This window comes from Lampris incognitus, chromosome 9, assembly GCF_029633865.1.
Source record: "Lampris incognitus isolate fLamInc1 chromosome 9, fLamInc1.hap2, whole genome shotgun sequence".
NCBI classification, from domain to species: Eukaryota; Metazoa; Chordata; class Actinopteri; order Lampriformes; family Lampridae; genus Lampris; species Lampris incognitus.
This window is the reverse complement of record NC_079219.1, coordinates 5,225,768-5,247,513: the sequence shown is the minus strand read 5'-3', so window position 1 is coordinate 5,247,513 and position 21,746 is coordinate 5,225,768. Positions and strand designations below refer to the sequence as shown.

At 44.7% G+C, this 21,746-nt stretch overlaps 1 protein-coding gene across 2 annotated transcripts in view; it reads right to left on the bottom strand.

The window, feature by feature from the left end:
• Positions 1-9,743: 9,743 nt before the first annotated feature.
• Positions 9,744-21,746, bottom strand: part of rspo1 (R-spondin 1) — a 22,378-nt gene continuing 10,375 nt past the window's right edge. For both annotated transcript variants that reach the window (XM_056286213.1, XM_056286212.1), the window contains 2 exons: positions 18,579-18,806; positions 9,744-11,839 (listed from right to left, as the gene is read on the bottom strand). In XM_056286213.1, coding sequence (XP_056142188.1) covers positions 11,643-11,839; positions 18,579-18,806 — 425 coding nt within the window. In that variant the 3' untranslated portion in view covers positions 9,744-11,642. The remainder of the gene's footprint in view (positions 11,840-18,578; positions 18,807-21,746) is intronic.

The following is a 21,746-nucleotide window of genomic DNA, read 5'->3' as shown; positions in this document are numbered from 1 at the left end:
ATATAATTTCACACCACTGTGCCACCGTGATGGTCCATGGAGATGACCGTGCCGTGGTCGTCTCACAGCAAGAAGGTCCTGGGTTCGAGCCCTGGGGTAGTTAAACCTTGGAGGGTCATCTCAGGTCATCCTCTGTGTGGAGTTTGCATATTCTCCCTGTGTCTGTGTGGGTTTCCTCTGGGTGCTCCGGTTTCCTCCAACAGTCCAAAGTCATTTAGGTCAGGTGAATGGCCGTACTTAATTGTCCCTAGGTATGAATGTGTGTGTGTGTCTCGGCCCTGTGTGATGGCCTGGCGGCCTGTCCAGGGTGTCTCCCCGCGTGCTGCCCAATGACTGTTGGGATAGGCTCCAGTATCCACATGATCCTGAGAGCAGGATAAGCGATTCGGATAATGGATGGATGGAAGCCAGATACATTGGTCAGACAGAAGTAACAGTCTGTCACGTGATTCTTCTGTTCTCGCCATGTCATTGGGACTGCAAATGGCATTGACTTCTGAGTACCTCTGAGCCAGGCTCTCAGGTTGACTGCACATGTTGCATAACATGTGTGAGGAGCCCGGGGTTTCTCTTGGTCACCAATTTTACATCCAAAGTAGAGCTCGTAGGCTTTCTTAATAAGTGCAGTCATGGTGTGTCTCTGAGCCTTAAGCGTATACTCACCACAGATGTAACAGAATGTATCGCAGCTGTTCCAACACCGACGAGACATTTCTGCTGTGTTAAATCTTCCTGAAGACAATAAATCTTATTGTTAAGTATGCTCACTGTGCTGTTGCCTGAAGAACATGTGCATCAACATGCGTCCAAACAGCATCTGTAAATGTGAGCAGCTTTTATAGCCTGGCTGCCAGCATCTAACCTGACTAAGCATGCCCAGGCATGCTGAAGACAACATTTGCATTGCACCTACAGAGTGCATGCCCAGGCAGGCTTGGACTGACCAAAACGGCTTGTTTTGTGGGCAGAATACTAGCTGACTTAAAATATGATGGGAAATCTCAGTAATAGGTCTTATCTACAAAACGGTATGTGATATGATTTTTTCTGGGAGGGGGGGGCAAGTTGTACTTGGCCAATTATCCCACTCTTCAAGCCATCCCGGTTGCTGCTCCACCCCCTCTGCCAATCCAGGGAAGGCTGCAGACTATCACATGTCTCCTCCGATACATGTCGAGTCACCAGCTGCTTTTTTTCACCTGACAGTGAGGAGTTTCGCCAGGGGGACGTAGCGTGTGGGAGGATCATGCTATTTCCCCCTCCCCCCCGAACAGGCGCCCCGACCAACCGGAGGAGGCGCTAGTGCAGCGATCAGGACACATACCGATCCGGCTTCCCACCCACAGACAAGGCCAATTGTGTCTGTAGGGACGCCCATCCAAGCCAGAGGTAACACGGGGATTCGAACCAACGAGCCCTGTGTTGGTAGGCAACAGAATAGACCGCTACACTACCCGGACACCCCTGTGATAGGAACATTTTAAGGTGATTTTCGTGATCAGCAGCCCAGTACCCATAAAATACACCCAAAAGTTTTCAGGAACCAAAGTCTTCATTGTCCAGTGTTACTCATCACATGACGTAACGTCAGAATCAACTTTATTGGCCAAGTGTGCTGATACATACGAGGAATTTGGCTCCAATTTACAGCAGCTTCTAGAACTTGCATGTATAACTCATGAAAAAAAGAAAAACAAAAGAAATAAATGGAATAATAACTGACAACTTGTGATTCTTAAAGTGACCACAACAAAATACAGAAACACATTACATAAAGAATTACTTTAGAAAACAGAAACAAGACTTCTAATATATTAACTTAGATGTAACGAAACACCCATAATCGCTAATATATTATTGTACCTATGGATACAGTACAATACATATTACAAATGAGTTTGTATACTTACAGAAAAAAATGGTGTGTAGAAATATTAATACAACCTTGAAGTGTTCATAATTTAGAAGTCCTGGTATGAAGTTCATTCATTCATCTTCAGCTGCTTCTCCGGGGTACAGCTGTGGTGGCAGCAAGCTAAGTAGGGCATTCCAGATGTCTCTCTTCCTGGCAACACCCTCCAGCTCCTCCTGGGGGATCCCAAGGTGTTCCCTGGCCAGATTGGACATCTAGTCCCTCCAGTGAGTTCTGGGTGTACCCCGGGGTCTCTTCCCAGTTGGCTGTGCCCAGAAAACCTCCAAAGGAAGGTGCCCAGGAGGCATCCAAATCAGATGCGTGAACCACCTCAACTGGCTCCTTTCAATGCAAAGGAGCAGTGGCTCTACTTCAAGCTCCCTCTGGATGCCGGTTTTCATTGGGTTTCCCAAGAAACCCAAATGAAATTACACCAGCAGAGTTACAGCACCTCGCCTGGAAAAGAGAAACTGGAGCTCCCTCCTGGAGCCAGACCTGGGAAGGGAGCTCGCCGGCGAGTGGCTGGTGGCTGGGCCTTGGCCCTGGCCCATGGAGCCTGGTTGGGCCCAGCCCGAAAAAACAGCATGGAGCTACCACCTCATGGACCCACCACACGCGGGGATGAGCACTGGGGTAGGGTGCAGTGCAGGCCGGGCGGTAGGCAAAGGTGGGGACCGGGGCGTGCCGACTTCCGGCATCACAGATTGGTCCTCGGGACGTGGTATGAAGTTCACGTGTTAAAAAGGTTATAATCCTTATGAAATTCTTTCATTTTAAATATTATTATTCAATCACAGCTCCCCGTTGAGAAAAGCTGTATACAGCCTGCGAAGCTTTACTTAGTGGGACTATGAAAATGTGAAAATATAAATGCTCAGTGTAACAGTGAAATCGAGTGAGGACCTCTAGTTTATCAGTAATTTGAATCAGAATTGGGGGGGGGGAATCATTATCTTTGTAGTCAGCAGCAAGGGGACGGGATCATTTAAATTCTGACTAGGGTTAGGTTTTGAGGATCAATCCTCATATTAAAAATAAATCAATACCTGGTACTGTCTTAAATTAGTAATATATATATTGACATGGTGGAAACGGATGATCCGCTGTGGCGACCCCTAACGGGAGCAGCCGAAAGTAGTAGTAGTAGATATTGACATGGTGGCGCAGTGGTTAACGCGGTTGCCTCACACTAATAAGAAGGTGCTGGGTTCAAGCCCCAGAGAAGTCCAACCTTGGTTGGTCATCCCGGGTCGTCCTCTGTCTGGAGTTTGCATGTTCTCCCCGTGCCTGGGTGGGTTTCCTCTGGGGGCTCCGGTTTCCTCCCACAGTCCAAAGACGTAGGTCAGGTGAATCGGCCGTACTAAATTGTCCCTAGGTATGAATGTGTGTGTGTGTGTGTGTGTGTGTGTGTGTGTGTGTGTGTGTGTGTGTGTGTGTGTGTGTGTGTGTGTGTGTGTGTGTGTGTGTGTGTGTGTGTGTGTGATGGCCTGGCGGCCTGTCCAGGGTGTCTCCCCGCCTGCTGCTCAATGACTGCTGGAATAGGCTCCAGCATCCCCGCGACCCTGAGGGCAGGATAAGCGGTTCAGATAATGGATGGATGGATAATATACACTACCGTTCAAAAGTTTGGGATCACCCAAACAATTTTGTGTTTTCCATGAAAAGTCACACTTATTCACCACCATATGTTGTGAAATGAATAGAAAATAGAGTCAAGACATTGACAAGGTTAGAAATAATGATTTGTATTTGAAATAAGATTTTTTTTTACATCAAACTTTGCTTTCGTCAAAGAATCCTCCATTTGCAGCAATTACAGCATTGCAGACCTTTGGCATTCTAGCTGTTAATTTGTTGAGGTAATCTGGAGAAATTGCACCCCACGCTTCCAGAAGCAGCTCCCACAAGTTGGATTGGTTGGATGGGCACTTCTTTGAGCAGATTGAGTTTCTGGAGCATCACATTTGTGGGGTCAATTAAACGCTCAAAATGGCCAGAAAAAGAGAACTTTCATCTGAAACTCGACAGTCTATTCTTGTTCTTAGAAATGAAGGCTATTCCATGCGAGAAATTGCTAAGAAATTGAAGATTTCCTACACCGGTGTGTACTACTCCCTTCAGAGGACAGCACAAACAGGCTCTAACAGGTACTATTTAATGAAGATGCCAGTTGGGGACCTGTGAGGCGTCTGTTTCTCAAACTAGAGACTCTAATGTACTTATCTTCTTGCTCAGTTGTGCAACGCGGCCTCCCACTTCTTTTTCTACTCTGGTTAGAGCCTGTTTGTGCTGTCCTCTGAAGGGAGTAGTACACACCGGTGTAGGAAATCTTCAATTTCTTAGCAATTTCTCGCATGGAATAGCCTTCATTTCTAAGAACAAGAATAGACTGTCGAGTTTCAGATGAAAGTTCTCTTTTTTCTGGCCATTTTGAGCGTTTAATTGACCCCACAAATGTGATGCTCCAGAAACTCAATCTGCTCAAAGAAGTGCCCATCCAACCAATCCAACTTGTGGGAGCTGCTTCTGGAAGCGTGGGGTGCAATTTCTCCAGATTACCTCAACAAATTAACAGCTAGAATGCCAAAGGTCTGCAATGCTGTAATTGCTGCAAATGGAGGATTCTTTGACGAAAGCAAAGTTTGATGTAAAAAAAATCTTATTTCAAATACAAATCATTATTTCTAACCTTGTCAATGTCTTGACTCTATTTTCTATTCATTTCACAACATATGGTGGTGAATAAGTGTGACTTTTCATGGAAAACACAAAATTGTTTGGGTGATCCCAAACTTTTGAACGGTAGTGTATATTTTTACTTTGATTTATTAATTTATTTATCCATCCATTATCCAAACTGCTTATCCTGCTGTCAGGGTCGCGGGGATGCTGGAGCCTATCCCAGCAGTCATTGGGCGGCAGGTGGGGAGACAGCCTGGACAGGCCGCCAAACCATCACAGAGGAAACATGTTTATTTTTATTTTATTGTATGTGTTTATCTGTTAGGGACTATAGGGACTACTATTTCTTGCGCCTTCTCCCGCCACTCACCATAGTTTATAGAAAGGAAGTGGCGTGGCACACAGTCTGCCAGTAGAGAAGTCTGATCTTTGGTAGTTTATTTAATACTGATGCTGGGGCTTTCAGATATAATTTTTTGGTGTCTGCATTTACCTATTTTCACTCTAGAAATCACAAATATTTCCTGCTTTTGTGTACACGAGAAGACTTTTTTAAAGTATCAGTATTGGGATGCTAGCCTTAGTATTATTTGGTATCGGAACGAAAAGAAAATTACTGGTATTGCCCATCCCTAGACCCCAGGTATATAAAGGGAACATTTCAACAAAATACATCAAAACATTGCTTACGGGTGATTTTTTTTTTAAATTTTACCATAAGACTTTCAAAATGGTAATTAAAAATTGTAAAGTTCTGAAGGTAAACAAATATGCCCACGTATGATTTCCTACCATTGGATATATACCAAAATATAATGTTTTCTTTGGATAGAACATGAGGAATTAAGTACACAAACTTCATATTTATCCATAGGGAAAAAAGTAAAACTGAGTATTGTATGTAAAACTACTGCTCACTTGTCTCCATCTTCTCATAATGCCCTTTTTGTTCATATGCTCTACATTCACGAATGCTGATTACCTTATCCTCTCATTTTCTCTCCATGAGGAAACTGATAAGGTCGTCCATCCTGTAATAGTGCGTTAACAGGAGTCCATTAACACATACAAGATAATACAGCGATGTAGTGTATACATGTACTAATACTGAAAAGTTACAGTAATCAGTTACTGTCTACTGTGCTACCATACACATTTGAGTTAAGGCCTGTACAATAGTGGCTGATGCTATTTAGGAAAACTTTGTTTCACATAAAGTTAGACAGTCGTAATCTGTTGGCTAGCTAGTTTGGTTTTCATGTTGGCTGGCTACATTTTGGATGCACCCAAGACAGCATCCGGATGTGGGCCACTTCAGGCAGTGATGCGGCACTGATGGCCTTCTTCTGGCTCTGACAAAATGGATGTGAGCCTGAAGTGGCCCACATGTATAATAGTAAATATGGCCCAAATATGCCAAATCAAATGTGGGCCTTTTTTGGCAAAGATGCGGTGCTCTGGGCAACATGTAATCTGGGTGTGACCCTGAAGTGGCCCGTGTGGTAAATGGTGAATATGGCCCAAATATCACAAAACAAATATGGACCACCTTTGGCAAATATGTGGCACATGCGGCATTGTTATGGCTTGGTTCTGGCCCAGATCTGGCAAACAGGAGTGGACTGCCCAAGTGCCATCATGCCACGTGGTATGTGGACCGGATGAAGTGTCGGGTGTGGGACGGGTCCGGGCCACAGCAATTTTGCCATCTGGGTTGCCAGGACTAGAGCTGGTACCACCTCTACAGACTGACCGTTAGCATTAGAACTTTGGATTACTTTTCTATTATGTTTGATTTTTTTCTTTAATTCAGAATTTTACAAAAAAAAAAAAAACTTGATGCAATTTTGGCACCTCCCTCTGGGTGGCGCACTAAGCGGTCGCCTAGAAAGCCCCCCACCCCGAGGAGAGCTCCTGATAACAGCATACACGTTATAGTAGTAGTTGCTGAATCACAGCGATGATCGGCAGCCTCGTCCTATTTTATTTCAGCCGATGACATTACGACAGGTTTGGATCTCCATAAAGGTCATGACCTTGACTGTGCGTTGGAACAGACTTAAAAAGGCAGACGGGGAAATGTACGCTCTTAATCCAGGGGGGTTTACACAAATCACAGGGTTTTTCAGCGAGATGTTTTCAAAATGAGAATAGGTTGAAAAAAAAAAGTCTCAAAAAAAAAACTGTCCACGGCCGCCTGTTGAGGTGCGTCCTAAAAGCCAAGTTAAAGTAATGAGATCATTAAGTGTTTATGATCCTGGCGAATCAAGGGCGCGCATATTAGTCCAAAGATTTACCATTAATTTCTTCTGGAAAAGAGGGGTAAGTTGGGCGTGGGAGGAGCGAGAGAGAGCAAAAAACGGAGCCGGAGTGGGAGGTGAGGAGAGCTCCGTCCCTTGGAGCCGGGGGAAGAATTTATTGTCAGGAAGAGGAATGAAAGTGTAATTTACGGTGCACGCTCTACCATTCCCCCTTGCCCTCCCCTTCGGTAATGAGAAACGTCTGTTTTGTTGTAAGGCCAGGGCCTGGTAAGACCCCTCCCCCCCTGGCTATGACACATCATTAGTTTTTATTTCTGTCTCTGCTTTTACGGCCCCTGCCCAGGCGCCAGAGTTTGGCCGATGATTGGAACCGTTGCCGCCGCTGCCGCTGCCCCGGCTGAGCCCTTCCACCGCCCAAGATGGCCTCCCGTCACTGGCGGTGGGAAGAGAGGAAGCCCACCGCATGCTTCCCGCTAAGTGCTATTATTAACTGGAGCTGGATGACCAAGTTTATATGGGGGGGAGGGATATAGTGAAATTTGCACTGTACATTCATATTGACCCTGAAGTGTGTTTGAAGCACACTTTTTACCAAGCTTTAGTCAGGGTCAGGCCAGGGGATGAGAAACTGTAAATGTTGATGTCTTACAACTATACTCCACACCAGTCTCACAGACAAAACGTGCATGTCCAACTTATTTACAGTTCTCATGTGCACACACACACACACACATACATATATATAAATCCAGTGAGTCAAGTAAAGTCTTTATGAGACAGTACAAGCCTGTTTCATGCCATATTCCATTATTTTGCTCCTTATTTGTTGAGCACTTCCCCTACCGTTGAGTGTTTCTTTTAACAAAGTTGTATATGTATATTATACATATAATCATCATCAGCTGATGATTGCTTATGGCATGAAACAGGCTTGTACTGTCTCAAAGAATTTACTTGACTCACTGGATTATGTGTGTGTATATATATATATATATATATATATAAAGATAGGTGTAGGAAAAAAACTTTAATGCATTTTAGTACAAGCTTGTTTCGTGCGTGTACTGAAATGCATTATTATTTTTTTCCCACATCTATCTCAATATTCCACTCCTCATTTGTTGAGCACTTTTATCAACACCATTGATGGGTTCCGGAAAAAAATGCTATATATATATATATATATATATATATATATATATATATATATATACTCCAAATATATACTCCAATGACTACTGGGATAGGCTGCAGCATCCTGTGACCCAGAGAGCGGGATAAGCAGTTCAGATAACGGATGGATGGAGATACATATATATTTATATACTCTATAAGTATATATAAGCGTGTGTGTGTGTGTGTGTGTGTGTGTATATATATATATATATATATATATATATTTATTATATGTGTGTGTGTGTATATATGTATACAAGTAGATGTGTGTACATTGATGTATATGTTGACGTACATCAACGTGGTTTTGTAGACTATATGTCAGCATACCAGATCACATTCTGTTACAGTCATACAATGTCCAACATGTCAACATATTCATGAACGAGGACGTAGTTCAGTACATCCGCTCTGATCCTCCGCTCTTTACAGATCGTTGCATTCAGGTATTACATTAGAGATGATTAAATGTAGGTATTTATAGGTATGTCAGCTTAGAGATGGTTAAGTTTAAGTGTATGGTTAGAAATGGCTATGTTGAGCGGGTTAAGTTTAAATACAGGATTAGGTGTAGTTAAGGTCAGGGTGAGGATGTCGGGGACTGGTCATTCAGCATTACCATCAGTGGCGGCTGGCCAGTACAGGGTGCTGGGGCGCCGCCCCCTTCAAACATCAAGAGATGAAAATCTACTTAACCATGTTAAAGATAATTTAGTTGTATAATGCAAATAATTATGGAGTAAAAGTGTTTTCAGTCTGTGAGCGCCTGTCAGCAGCATTAAATATTGGTTCCACATGGTATTTGGTAGATTTCTGTCTGAATACATATACTTCCTGTCTGAATACATATACTTCCTGGGTGAGGGGCGCCGGCCAAACCATACCTTATGTAAGCCCTCAAACTTGTGGCGAGCAGGTGACCTGAGGCTGCTGTCTGATTGGTTTCTTCAGATTTTCCAGGGGGCGCAGTTCTGTGCGCCACAGACACTCCCACTTTTATTGGCAGCGAATTGGTATTGTTTTAATTTTTTGGATCTAATGTGATTGGACAATTCTCGTGGCTATCAATCATGTTTACACCCACCACCACGCCTCATCTCGACTGTCAATCATCCACCGTCTACGAACCCTGATAAAATCTATAGGCTACATGGTCCTTCTTAATACCTCTGTGGTTGTGTGGCCATTTAAGCAGCTGTCAGGTGTGCTGCGCCAAGGTACACTGCGCCCCCCCCCCAAACATTTTTAACACCAGCCGCCACTGGTTACCATCCACATTGAGTGTAAATCAAGGATGTCCTGATATATGTCCTGATTCACTGAGACACAATGTTGGTATTTTGGGACCTTCAAATAAACTGTTTTGTCTGTGAGAACGGGCCGGGATTATTCATGGTACACACGTTCAGTTTTGTTTTTTTTGTGTTTTTTTTTATAATACAGCATCTGGTCATCGAGGAAATAAAAAAAAGTCAACAGTCAAAAGTGTTAAGACCGATCTTAAATGTGTGCGATGAGAATGACAGCGGGTAAGTGTGGAGCATCTCATCGTGACAGAAAATGCATCAGTGTGACGCTGTGGGTCATGAAAAACGAGAGAATCGGACGGTAAAAAAGAAAAGTGGAAATCGTCAAAATCCCATTAAGCAAGTGACGTTGCACAGGTTGGGCACATCTCAATGAGTCTCACATATCTACGGCAATACGTTAATTTAATCTGAACTTTATTAAGCTTTCACCAAATAAGATATACATGATGATAATAATAATAATACTCCTTATGATTGATGATAAACAGAAATGGACATATTCAGCGTCACAAGCCATAATATGAATGAATAATGTATTGTGTACCTTCTCATGAAGCTAATAGCTCGTGTAAAGCAAACAGACCCAGAGGAAGCTAAACAAAGCAGGTGACAATAATCACTCAAACTAGTCGTGTCCGGTGGTATAAATACTTCTAAAAAGAAACGTTTCACTGTACTCGTGATGCCGCAAAGCCGAGGTTTTTTTATTTTTTATTTTGTACTATAATTGTGTAAAATGAGACGGTTACTCTGAGATTTGAGCAGCGGGCAATGTTATGGCTGTGCGATATCTCCAACCCTGCTGCGAGCGCACGGTTACTGAGCAGCTGATGGCTTACATAATAATCATAGGCTTGTCGTTATTGTACGGTTATGCTTTTTTGATATACTGCAGCACGTTAACGGTGGTCCTTGTTGTTTTTTTTCCCCCTTGTGTCCTATTCGTGCAGGGACGTATACGGACTCCACACACAAGTACGCGGCTTCTCGTACGTCCAGGAGAGAGCTCGCAGCCCTCGTTTTTGCAGAGCTTCGGGAACAGATGCAGGTACTCGTGCACACATGCAAGCAGGGACACACACACACACACACACACGCACACACGTGCAACCTTTCGCCCATGCTTTTTGATATATCGCTGCGGCACGTTAACGGTGGTCCTTGTTTTTTCCCTTCCGTCCTATTCGTGCAGACACACAAGCACACGGCTTTACATACGTCCACGAGAGAGCTCGCAGGCCTTGTTTTTGCAGAGCTTCGGCAGCAGATGCACACACTCGTGCACACAGGGACACACACACACACACATGCACGCACACATGCAACCTTTTTCCCATGCACATTCCCAGGTTTGTTCATCCCTCATTTTTGTGCAGAGGTTATTCTCCGTAATGAACGGCAACATCTAATTGGAAACAAACAAGTGAGCTATCGAATGGCTGAACTTTTGTCAGACACCGGAGCGGGATTTGTGCTGAGCTCCAACTAATCCCCCCCCCCCACCCCCCCACATCCTTTCGCAGGGCGTGTTTTCTAATGAATTCCCTCCTATCCAAAAATATATACTGTCCCGACCTCTTTCCCTTCCTTCCTAAACAACCACAAATGAGTTCCAGTGCCTCTTTTTTTTTTTTTGTGTGTGTGTGTGTGTTTCATCTCTCAATAAGAAATAAAAAGGTACAAAGACTCCTTAATACTGTTCATTTTCTCTACATCACGTACAACGGCTCTTGAGAAAATCTGTCTGCTACTTCTCACAAACACAAAAAACAAATGAAAACCAGGCTGGGAAAAATACACCGTGGAGTAGAACAGATTGCAGAGATCCCTCGATCATTATCAGGGCCCTCCTGGCTCACATTTTTGTCCGACGCAGGATCTCTCCGTTGCTCGGGAGGGTCTTATATTGTTTCATTAGGGCTGAAATGAACCATGTCAAACCACAATCTGGTGTAATGTCATTACATTGGCCAGCGGTGAACATCGCAGCGGAACAAGTCTCTCTGGTTACCACCGATCCAGCTCGTCCGTCTCCTCGCAGCGGCGCTCCTCTCTCGCTTAAAACATACGTTTGAAGAAATCCTCCAGTTTTCTTTGTGCATCTTCACAAATAGCATAGCAGCATTACTCCTTCCCTTCATCATCATCAGTTTGATATTTGTCGTCTTTTTTTTGGAGGCTGTGGCCAGCGCCAACGGGTGAGGCCTCGTCTCCTTTTTTTTTTTTTCTTTTGGGTCAGATTTTTTTATTTTTATTTTTTTTTCGCCGATTGTTGGTCCCCACCCGGCTGGTTGGGGGACGTTAGGTGACGGAGGTCGTTGTGATGCTGAGGACGGTGGCGGCGGCGGTGGTGGTGCTGGTCCTGCCCTGCCCTTTTCGCTTCTTGCCCCCGCCGCCTCCATCCTTGCTGCCCTCTTTCCCCTCTTTCCCTCGCCCTCTTCCGCTCTCTTTTTCCTTCTTGCTCGGCTCATCCTTCCGGTCGCCCTTGTTCTTCTTGCCTGAGGAGGGAAAAAACAAAAAACAAAAAAACAAACGCCACAGAAGACGCAGTTACATTATTGCACGACTGTCCAAACAAACCGTTTTCACTGCCGTTTGTTATAAACCTGATCTTGGTTCACAACGAGGGCTTTCCATCGGGGGACATAAAATTCAGGCTGTCGGGGGCCCGGATCCCACACAACGCTTTTGTCATCCGGTGCCGGAATGACAAAAGCGTTGTGTGGGATCCAAGGCCCGCCATGTGGCTCCTTTTTTAATGCGAGGGTAATTGCTGCTAAGCTTCACACATCCAAGCGTGGCATCCAGAGCCATCGATAAACAGCGGCGTGAGGGATCGCAGCGCCGCGCAGCTCTGACAGGCTACACACCGCAGCGCTCGCAGTGCCATAACTACAGGCACGGAAAAATAATAACAAGCCTTTGTGAGAGGTTTCAGTCCAGATCCGGACACAGCGTCATCAGCCGATGGAACATAATGGTCCATATAAACATTTGGGAAACAGTTAAAGTGAGCTCCTGTTAACAACCGCCTCTCTCTCTCTCTCTCTCTCTCTCTCTCTCTCTCTCTCTCTCTCTCTCTCTCTCTCTCTCTCTCTCTCTCTCTCTCTCTCTCTCTCTCTCCCTCCCCCCCGTTTCATTTTTTTCCAGCTCAGCTCGCTTTATTGGCACGACAAAAACGACATGTTTGTGTTGCCAAAGCACGGTCAACGCGCATGTTAACAGTATATGAATAATGAGAAAAAAACAAGCACATAAACAATCTGGTGAAGTGATGACAGTATTGATAAAAACACTAACCGTAATAACAGTAAAGTGAGAATAGGTGAGTAATGGAGTTACATTACATGTGTAGTTACATTACATGCAGGTAGAGCATTTGTCTTATGTGTGTATGTGTACGTCTGAGGGTGTTTGAATATGTGTGTGTGTGTGTGTGTGTGTGTGTTAATCTTTCAGTCTCTGTCTCTTTGTGTCTCTTTCTGTCCCTCTTCCTCTGTTTCCATCTTTATCTGTATGTCTCTCTTTCTCGCTCTCTATCTGTATCCCTTATGTGTGTCTTTGTCTCTTTTTCTCTGTCTGTCTCTCGCTCTCTCTCTGTCTCTTTTTCTCTTGTCTGTCTGTCTCTCTGTCCGTCTCCTTTTCTCTGTCTGTGTCTCTGTCTGTGTCTCTCTCTCTCTGTGTCTCTCTGTCTGTCTCGCTCTCTCTGTCTTTCTCCCTCGCTTTCTCTCTGTCTGTCTCTCTCACTCTGTCTTTCTCTCTGTCTGTCTCTCTGTCTGTTTCTGTCTGTGTGTGTCTCTCTCTCTGTCTCTCACTCTCTTGTCTTTCTCTCGCTTTCTCTGTCTCTCTTTGTCTGTCTCTCTGTCTGTCTGTCTTTTTGTCTCTCTCTCTCTCTCTCTCTCTGTCTCATTACTCTGCAAGTGGGATGTCCACCTGTCCTACATTGTGAGGGGAAAACTTGTCTGTCAGTACAAACAGCCATCAGACCGACAGGTCCAGGCAGTCTGAACTGGGAACAACCGTCCTCGTCTAGAACAGGGAAAAGACCCGAGGAGCCCCTTCAGCTGCTTCTCTGCAGAAGCAAAACAACCATGGAGTGTATGAGCACCCGCTGACATTCATTTTTTTTTACATAAATGACTACGATAATGAGTCAAACATTGTAATTATCTCTCTTTTGAAGATGTGAGCAGAATTCAGAGGGTGGAAATGGATGTTTGTGTCAGGTGTCAGACGGTGATCGTTTATGCCGGGGATAATGAGTCTCTCCATAATGGATGAAAGCCGAGCCCGTTAAATGTTCGAGGATGTTTGCTATGAACTTTGGATTAGGAGCCTCTGTGCTCCCTGGAAACTGAGTAAACACGTGCCAAGGACTGGACAACGTTAACTATGCATTTGACAACAGGAGGACAATTGGCGCCGCCATGTTTGTCTGCTGCACCCGCGGTAACGACTGTGTTTATTTCCCCTCATGCCCACATTTTTAAATTTCGTTGCACAAACAATTGTCACGATTCGTTCTGTGTGTAAAGGAAAAAAACGAAAACCCCAAAGGTTTAATATTTTTCCTACAACAAACAAGTTTTTGGAGACAGCCAGTTAAAAACAGCTATACGGCGGTAGCTGGTTTTGTATTTATTGGAATTCGTATCGTGAGTATGGAGGAACCTGAAACAAAACAAGTTTCAGTAAGCATCATGACCATTCATTTAATGAGAGTTTGGCAGAGACACCGGTGCCGTTGCTTTTCCCCTCTGTTGGCAAACGAGTTTGTGCGGCACGGCCGCACACAGCAGTGCACTAGCGGGGAATGACCTCCATCCTTTGTTCCATTTTAAAATCATGGGAACATCTCATTGTGTCGGCTATTTCGTCAGTATACCGAGATCTGATGCCCAACACACTTTGCGTCCATGTGTTTCCTTGAATCAATAAACACATTTGGGAGCCATTTGGCCACTTATGAATCAAGCACTCAAATGTTGGGTGGTAATTGTTTCAGTTTATATCGGTGAGGCATAGTGGATCTGAGTGGAGTTAAGGGCCCTCACACACGCTGTGAAGTATCTGAGCTGGTGTGCTTACCGAATAAGGGCTTAATTAACTCTCTGACAAACCACTAATGGAGCCAAGCGAGGGGGACTCCATCAATTTATGACAACTCTGATTGCAACTCCTCTCCATCCAAGCTAAACAGTCTTCCCTGCAAGGGCGATCACACATCCAGAAATGCTGTTTTCGTGCGAGCCCCTGTTGAAGAGCTTCAAGAAGGGGGGGGGGGGGGACAGTAAATGCAGCCAAACCAGCACAAAGCATGAGATCTGCAGACCAGTAAATCACTGATGTTATACAAGCACTGCCCCTTGTGGTTTATATAGCTTAGGCTTTGGCCAGTTCCTGCAGATGACTGCACAACCTTGCTAATTTAGCACACGGTGAGCTTATGCACATGACTTGTTGATGCCCATCACCTATGAATTATATTTTTTTTCGGAGGAAAATTAATTTCTGTGCATTTGGAAGATCACGTGTTCTTATTTTCATAGTATCTTATTCAGCTGCTGAACGGAGGGAATCCAGAATTAAATGCCTTTTAAACTCTAGCAGTCTTGTTATTTCATAACCCCGGAGGTTGTGAACCCATAGCTCAATCTCTCCTCTCAGTCAGGTGACACCTCACTCATCATCACTCCCCCCTTCTAATATGGTCTTCCTTCACTCTTTTTTCCCAAAACAACAGCTCTAGGTTTAGAAATTTGGCAGTCATCACACCCTGTTTTATGGGGCAGTTTATAATATTTCACTGTTAATTATTCTCCTGAACCCACGGCAGACGTTCTTTCCAGGTTGCAAGCGTCAGACAGCGTAAATTTGCCTGCTGTCGCTGCTTGTCCGGCGTAGCCCGCTCCTCAGTGAAGAATTATAAGCGGACTCCCCTCCAGCCTTCCTCCATCTAGACATTACCAAATATCTATATGGGGCAATATCAGATCATACTCCTTAGATTCAGAGCCATGCAAGAATGTGGGAGAAGAAGAGGTCTGTACTGGAATGTGCAAACCTCCTCCATAGAATATGTACTCATATATATATATATATATATATATATATATATATATATCTTTGTTAAAAGAAACACTCAACGGTAGGGAAAGTGCTCAACAAATAAGGAGCGATGATTGCTTGTGGCATAAAACAGGCTTGTACCGTCTCATAAAGAATTTACTTGACTCACTGAAATATATATATATATATATATATATATATATATATATATATATATATATATATACACACACACACATGCATATTATCTTTAAATGTAATATTTTCAGGTATGGTTGCTAGCACAGGGTAACAGCACATACTCTTGTGCAATATTGCCTCTGCACCTAAAATCCCATAAGTATGCTATTCTCCATCAAACACTTTGAATATTGTCTGTGAATGTTGTCATTCATCCAGGTCATGGTTATCCAAAGGAGTTGAATCAAGTGCAACTGGACTTGGTATATATGTCAATATATATACCAAGTCCAGTTGCACTTGATTCAACTCCTTTGGATAACTTTGAATATTGTTTACTTACAATACCTTGTAAAGATTAAAAAAAACTTGTAAACATGTTGAAGCCTTCAGCCTTTGGGGGAAAATAACCCATTGATAATATAAAAGGGAGTATTATAGGAATTTTATCATGCAAATTCATAGGCTTGTAGTAGCCAAAAGGCACCCAACCAGCAGCAAGCAGAAAACAACCTTCTACAGGCATTAACACATATTAACAACTTCTCCACCCGTTATCAGACCTTTTATCGTCCCAACATCACTGCAAATAAAGTTGTGAATGTTTTTGTTTACTGATGTAGATGCTTGAAAGTAAAATGACCTGGGCTGACAGTATTCCTGTTTTCGGGCGGTGAGCTGTTGACCAGCAGACCAGATTGATGTTTGATTAGCCCGAGCTGCAAATGCGACTACTAGCCATTAAGTTGCTGTGAATGCCAAGAATGGCTCTGGCTAATATAAATGACCGCACACTGCAACAAAAAAAAAAGCACTTCCAGTGATTTGGTAAATCTAGTATTCAGTCTTAAAATCAAACCTTTTTTTAAAACAAGTACAAAAAACATCGAACGGGATGAAAAATTTTATCTGCTTGCAAAGCATTTGCATTGCAAATGCAAATGCCTTGCAATGCATTGCAAATGCTTCAAACACTTTCTGCAATCAAGAGTCAATATTTTAATACTAATGTATTTAAATGCTTTGTTCAAGGACATTGTCGCTTTTAGATTGTATCTTAATTTAGACTGAATCTTGATTCAAGCGAAAATCTACCCCGTTAGATGACTTTTTGATTAATTTCAAGAAAAACTAAAGTTTTAAAACTCAAAAATGAGATGAAATGATGGCTCAGACCAACTTTTTTTTTTTGCAGCAGCAGCAGCATTGATGGACATTGATGTGTGGATGTGTGGTTGATAAGACCCCGAGCAAACATGTCAGGGCCATGTAAACCTCACGCTTCGGCGAACGTCGAAACAAACGGCTCGGCGTCTCAGATCCTAGTCCAGTTCTGTACTGCATGACTCTGCCCTTCACTGGCTTGGCTCGTAGATCGAGTTTATTGTTTACGTGCTAAGAAGGCAAGAGATTCTGTGTCCTTCTGAGAGCCGTGCCAAACCAAACCCAATCAACACGTTGCGGGTCATAGACACGCTGGCGGGTACACACACAGGCCTTAGCATTTTGAGTTGTGGTTGCACCATTCATCATAAGAAACTGTTGAAGACTTTTTATAAGCCACTGGTTCATCAGAATGAGTGATTGTGTCAACCACCAAATGGTACACGTAATATTTCCACATAGCTACTGATGAACAAGACCTTTGTGTCCATCATTCCTACTGTCCATCGCAAAGTTCTCAACCTTCTTGTCCCCAAAACTAACTTCATTGCTGTTAGTCCGGCTAATTCAATTTAAAAGCATTACAGTGATTTGAAAACAACATTAAAAAAATTTGCCATTGAGGTAATCCCCCAATACACACAAATAAACAAAAATCATTCTTTTTCTCCTTTTTTCCCCATTCATATCAAACATACAAGTGTGACATTTACAAAACGAAGCTATTCGATGAACACTGATGAGCCAAAACATTATGACCACTCACAGGTGAACCGGATAACCTTGATCATCTCCAAACAAGGGCACATATGTCAAGTTCTGTGCAGATTAGATGGTAAGAGAACAATCAGTTCTCATAATCAACGTGTTGGATGAAGGAGAGTTGGGCAGGAGTAAAGACCTGAGCAACTTTGACAAGGGCCAAATTGTTATGGCCAGATGACTGGGTCAGAGCATCTCCGAAATGGCTTGTGGGGTGCTCCCTGTCCGGTGAGTAGCTACCGACAGTGGTCCAAGGAGGGACAAACCACAAACCAGTGACAGGGTGCCCAGATAGCATCCGGATGTGGGCCACTTCAGGCAATGATGCGGCACTGATGGCCTTCTTCTGGCCACACCGACACTTTCATCCAGCCCACATACTGTGTGGAATGATGGCACTTGGGCAGTCCGCTCCTGTTTGCCAGATCTGGGCCAGAACCAAGCCATAGCAATGCCGCATGTGCCACATATTTGCCAAAGGTGGCCCGTATTTGTTTTGTGATATTTGGGCCATATTCACCATTTACCACACGGGCGACTTCAGGGTCACATCCAGATCACATGTTGCCCAGAGCACCGCATCTTTGCAAAAAAGGCCCACATTTGATTTGGCATATTTGGGCCATATTTGATGTTATACATGTGGGCCACTTCAGGCTGACATCCATTTTGTCAGGGCCAAAAGAAGGCCATCAGTGCCGCATCATTGCCTGAAGTGGCCCACATCCGGATGCTATCTGGGACAGCATATTAGGCAGTTGGTCATAATGTTTTGGCTCATCCGTGTTTATAACCGCTTGCTTAGTTATTTATTTAGCTTAATAAAGACTTGTGTCTTGATGTTTTGTGGTCGGGGGATTCTGTAATTATTGTTTATTTTCAGTAATTTCAGAGTAGTTCCTTGAGGCCCCCCTTTTGCCCCCCATCCAGCCATTGCGAACCACTGGTCTCGCTCTTTCTCTTTCTGATGTATTACACACTGTGATGTGTGTGTGTGTGTGTGTGTGTGTGTGTGTGTGTGTGTGTGTGTGTGTGTGTGTGCGTGTGTGTGTGTCTGATTACCTCTTGTGCAAGGGGTCTTGAGCACACTGCACTTTCTTCTCTCTGTCTGCGGAGCACATGGCGGTTCTGAGGTCACAGGGGCCACGGAACTGTCCAGGCCAGAGACCTGCTGGAGAGGCTCTCGCACCCTGGACTGCGAGCCTCTCTTGAAACCACATGTCTTGTTCTTCTTCATACAGGGACCCCACTGGCTCCACTCACCGAGCTCACACTCGACAGCGGGCTGACCTGGATGGAGACCAGAAAAAAAAAAAGCAATTGTGATGAAAAGAGTCTTCCACAGTCCAAACATTTCACATTTGGGATTTGCATCTCGGCCTCCCTGCGCATTTCTAATTTGGCAGTATTTCTCAAATGAGAACTCAGCTGGACTGGACCTGAGACATGTTGTCCAGCTTAAGTCATTTCCAATCCTGCAGACAATTTAAGGTTTTTTTCTTTAAAATTTGAAGTTTTTTTTTTTTTTTTTTTTTTTTTGGTGAGGAAAGAGGGGGGAAAAGGATAAGGGGACGGCTGTGAGCACAATAAGTGGCACGGGAACGAGTACACGATCCATCCGGACAACACGAGGCGATGTCTAAAAGTGATTCCAAAGTTTCTTGTCGTTCTTGTGTCGAGTGAAGACGTCTGGAGAGCTCAGAGTAATACGCTTAATAATGTGTTTACTGAAGACAGAAAGAGTTTCTACGGAAATCTAGAAAAATGTAATTGGCCGTGGGCCGAAGTTAAGACCGCTTTTGATTGAGAAAAAACAGAGAGAACGGGGGGACTCAAGGGAACATTTAAATTCTCCGCAGCTTTTGAAGTGTTGACCTCTCTCCTTACCAGCCAGGCAGCAGCGCTCTGACAAGTGAGGCATAGTTGGCTGCTCAGTTGAATTGTATTTAGCAGAACAAATGCTGAGCGGGCTGTGCTGCGGATCAGTAGGGCTACGTTCAGACTGGCAGCTCAGCTCGGATTTTTGGCACATCCAGGTCGGAATCACCTCGCTTGTATCAGGTCTCGAAAGCAAAACGAAAACTCGGGGAACCCAATTTTCACAAATCAGATTCAAAAACAAATTCGTAGGTGCTATGAACTGTGATTCAAATAGAATTTTCTGAGGGGATGTGTGTCTCGGTCTGGATTTCAAACTGCCCTTTATGTAACTTGCGACGCTTATCCCAGATAGCAAAACTGCTGTGGCCCGGACCCGTCCCACACCCGACACTTCATCTGGCCCACATACCGTGTGGAATGATGGCACTTGGGCGGTCCGCTCAACCAAGCCATAGCAATGCCACATGTGTCACATATTTGCCAAAGGTGGCCCGTATTTGTTTTGTGATATTTGGGCCATATTCACCATTTACCACACGGGCCACTTCAGGGTCACATCCAGATCACATGTTGCCCAGAGCACCGCATCTTTGCCAAAAAAGGCCCACATTTGATTTGGCATATTTGGGCCATCTTTGCTGTTATACATGTGGGCCATTTCAGGCTCACATCCATTTTGTCAGGGCCAAAAGAAGGCCATCAGTGCCGCATCATTACCTGAAGTGGCCCACATCCGGATGCTACCTGGGATTGCACCGCACCTTTCACTGCACAGTGATGGCAGCCATGACTGTAGCATGACCTATGGCGTCATACGTCAACCTCCTGTGGTGTCAATGCTGTGTGACACGACAGATGAGTTCTGCACTGCGACTAGAGATTCATATGGTGTGAAGAGCGAAATTATACACACCTTTTTTTTTTCTCCCCAATTGTGCTCGGCCAATTACCCCATTCTTCGAAGCCATCCGCTGCTCCATCCCCTCTGCCGATCCGGGGAGGGCTGCAGACTACCACATGCCTCCTCCGATACGTGTGGAGTCTCCAGCCGCTTCTTTTCACCTGACAGTGAGGAGTTTCACCAGGGGGACGTAGCGCGTGAGAGGATCACGCTATTCCCCCCAGTTCCCCCTCCCCCCCGTAAAGGTGCCCCAACTGACCAGAGGAGGCGCTAGTGCAGTGACCAGGACACATACTAACATCCGGCTTCCCACCTGCAGACACGGCCAATTGTGTCTGTAGGGACGCCCGACCAAGCCGGAGGTAACACGGCGATTCGAACCGGCGATCCCCGTGTTACATAGCAACGGAATAGACCACCGCACTACCTGGACACCCCTGAACACACAAATCTGACCAGATCACTTATATATAACAATGTGAACAGTCAGTCAGCCCTAAAGGTCAGATATGAGAAACAAATCCTACTCGTCTGCAATCTAAAGCAGATGAATACAATTTTTGTGGACCACAGGTGACGACCACCCGTGGACCACAGGTGGTCGTCACCTGAGGCACATTTCAAAAATGGAGCAGACAACAACAAAATACTATGCTAATATCAAACTTTACTAACACAGAAATACCACGCCTACTGTGCTGTGCCGCTTAAATAAGGGATCGTCCACAACAAGGTGTGCATTAAAAGGATTTTAACTCATGACATAGAAGCAGATAACCACCCAACACCAAGCAGAATGTGTTAAAATCTTTTGACACACACCTCAGAGTGGATTGTCTCACTTATATCGTAGTCACTTGCCAAAATATTTTAATTGAAAGCATTCAATTATTTTTTATTGAACGCGAATTACAGAAAAGTGATTCATCTTAAGCCAAAGTATGAGGGCATTAAAACCATTTTTCCCCTTTTTTGGGAGGAGGGGGGGTTCCCCCCTTTTCTCCCCAATTATATCCAGCCAATTAACCCGCCCTTCTGAGCCATGCCGGTCGCTGCTCCACCCCCTCTGCCGATCCGGGGAGGGCTGCAGACTACCACATGCCTCCTCCCATACATGTGGAGTCGCCAGCCGCTTCTTTTCACCTGACAGTGAGGAGTTTCACCAGGTGGACGTACTGCGAGGGAGGATCACGCTATTCCCCCCCAGTTCCTCCCCCCGAACAGGCGACCCGACCGACCAGAGGAGGCGCTAGTGCAGCGATCAGGACACATACCCACATCCGGCTTCCCACCTGCAGACATGGCCAACTGTGTCTGTAGGGACGCCCGACCAAGCCGGAGGTAACACGGGGATTCGAACCGGCGATCCCTGTGTTGGTAGGCAGCGGAATAGACCGCTACGCTACCCGGACGCCCGGCATTAAAACAATTTTATCGCACACCCTCCG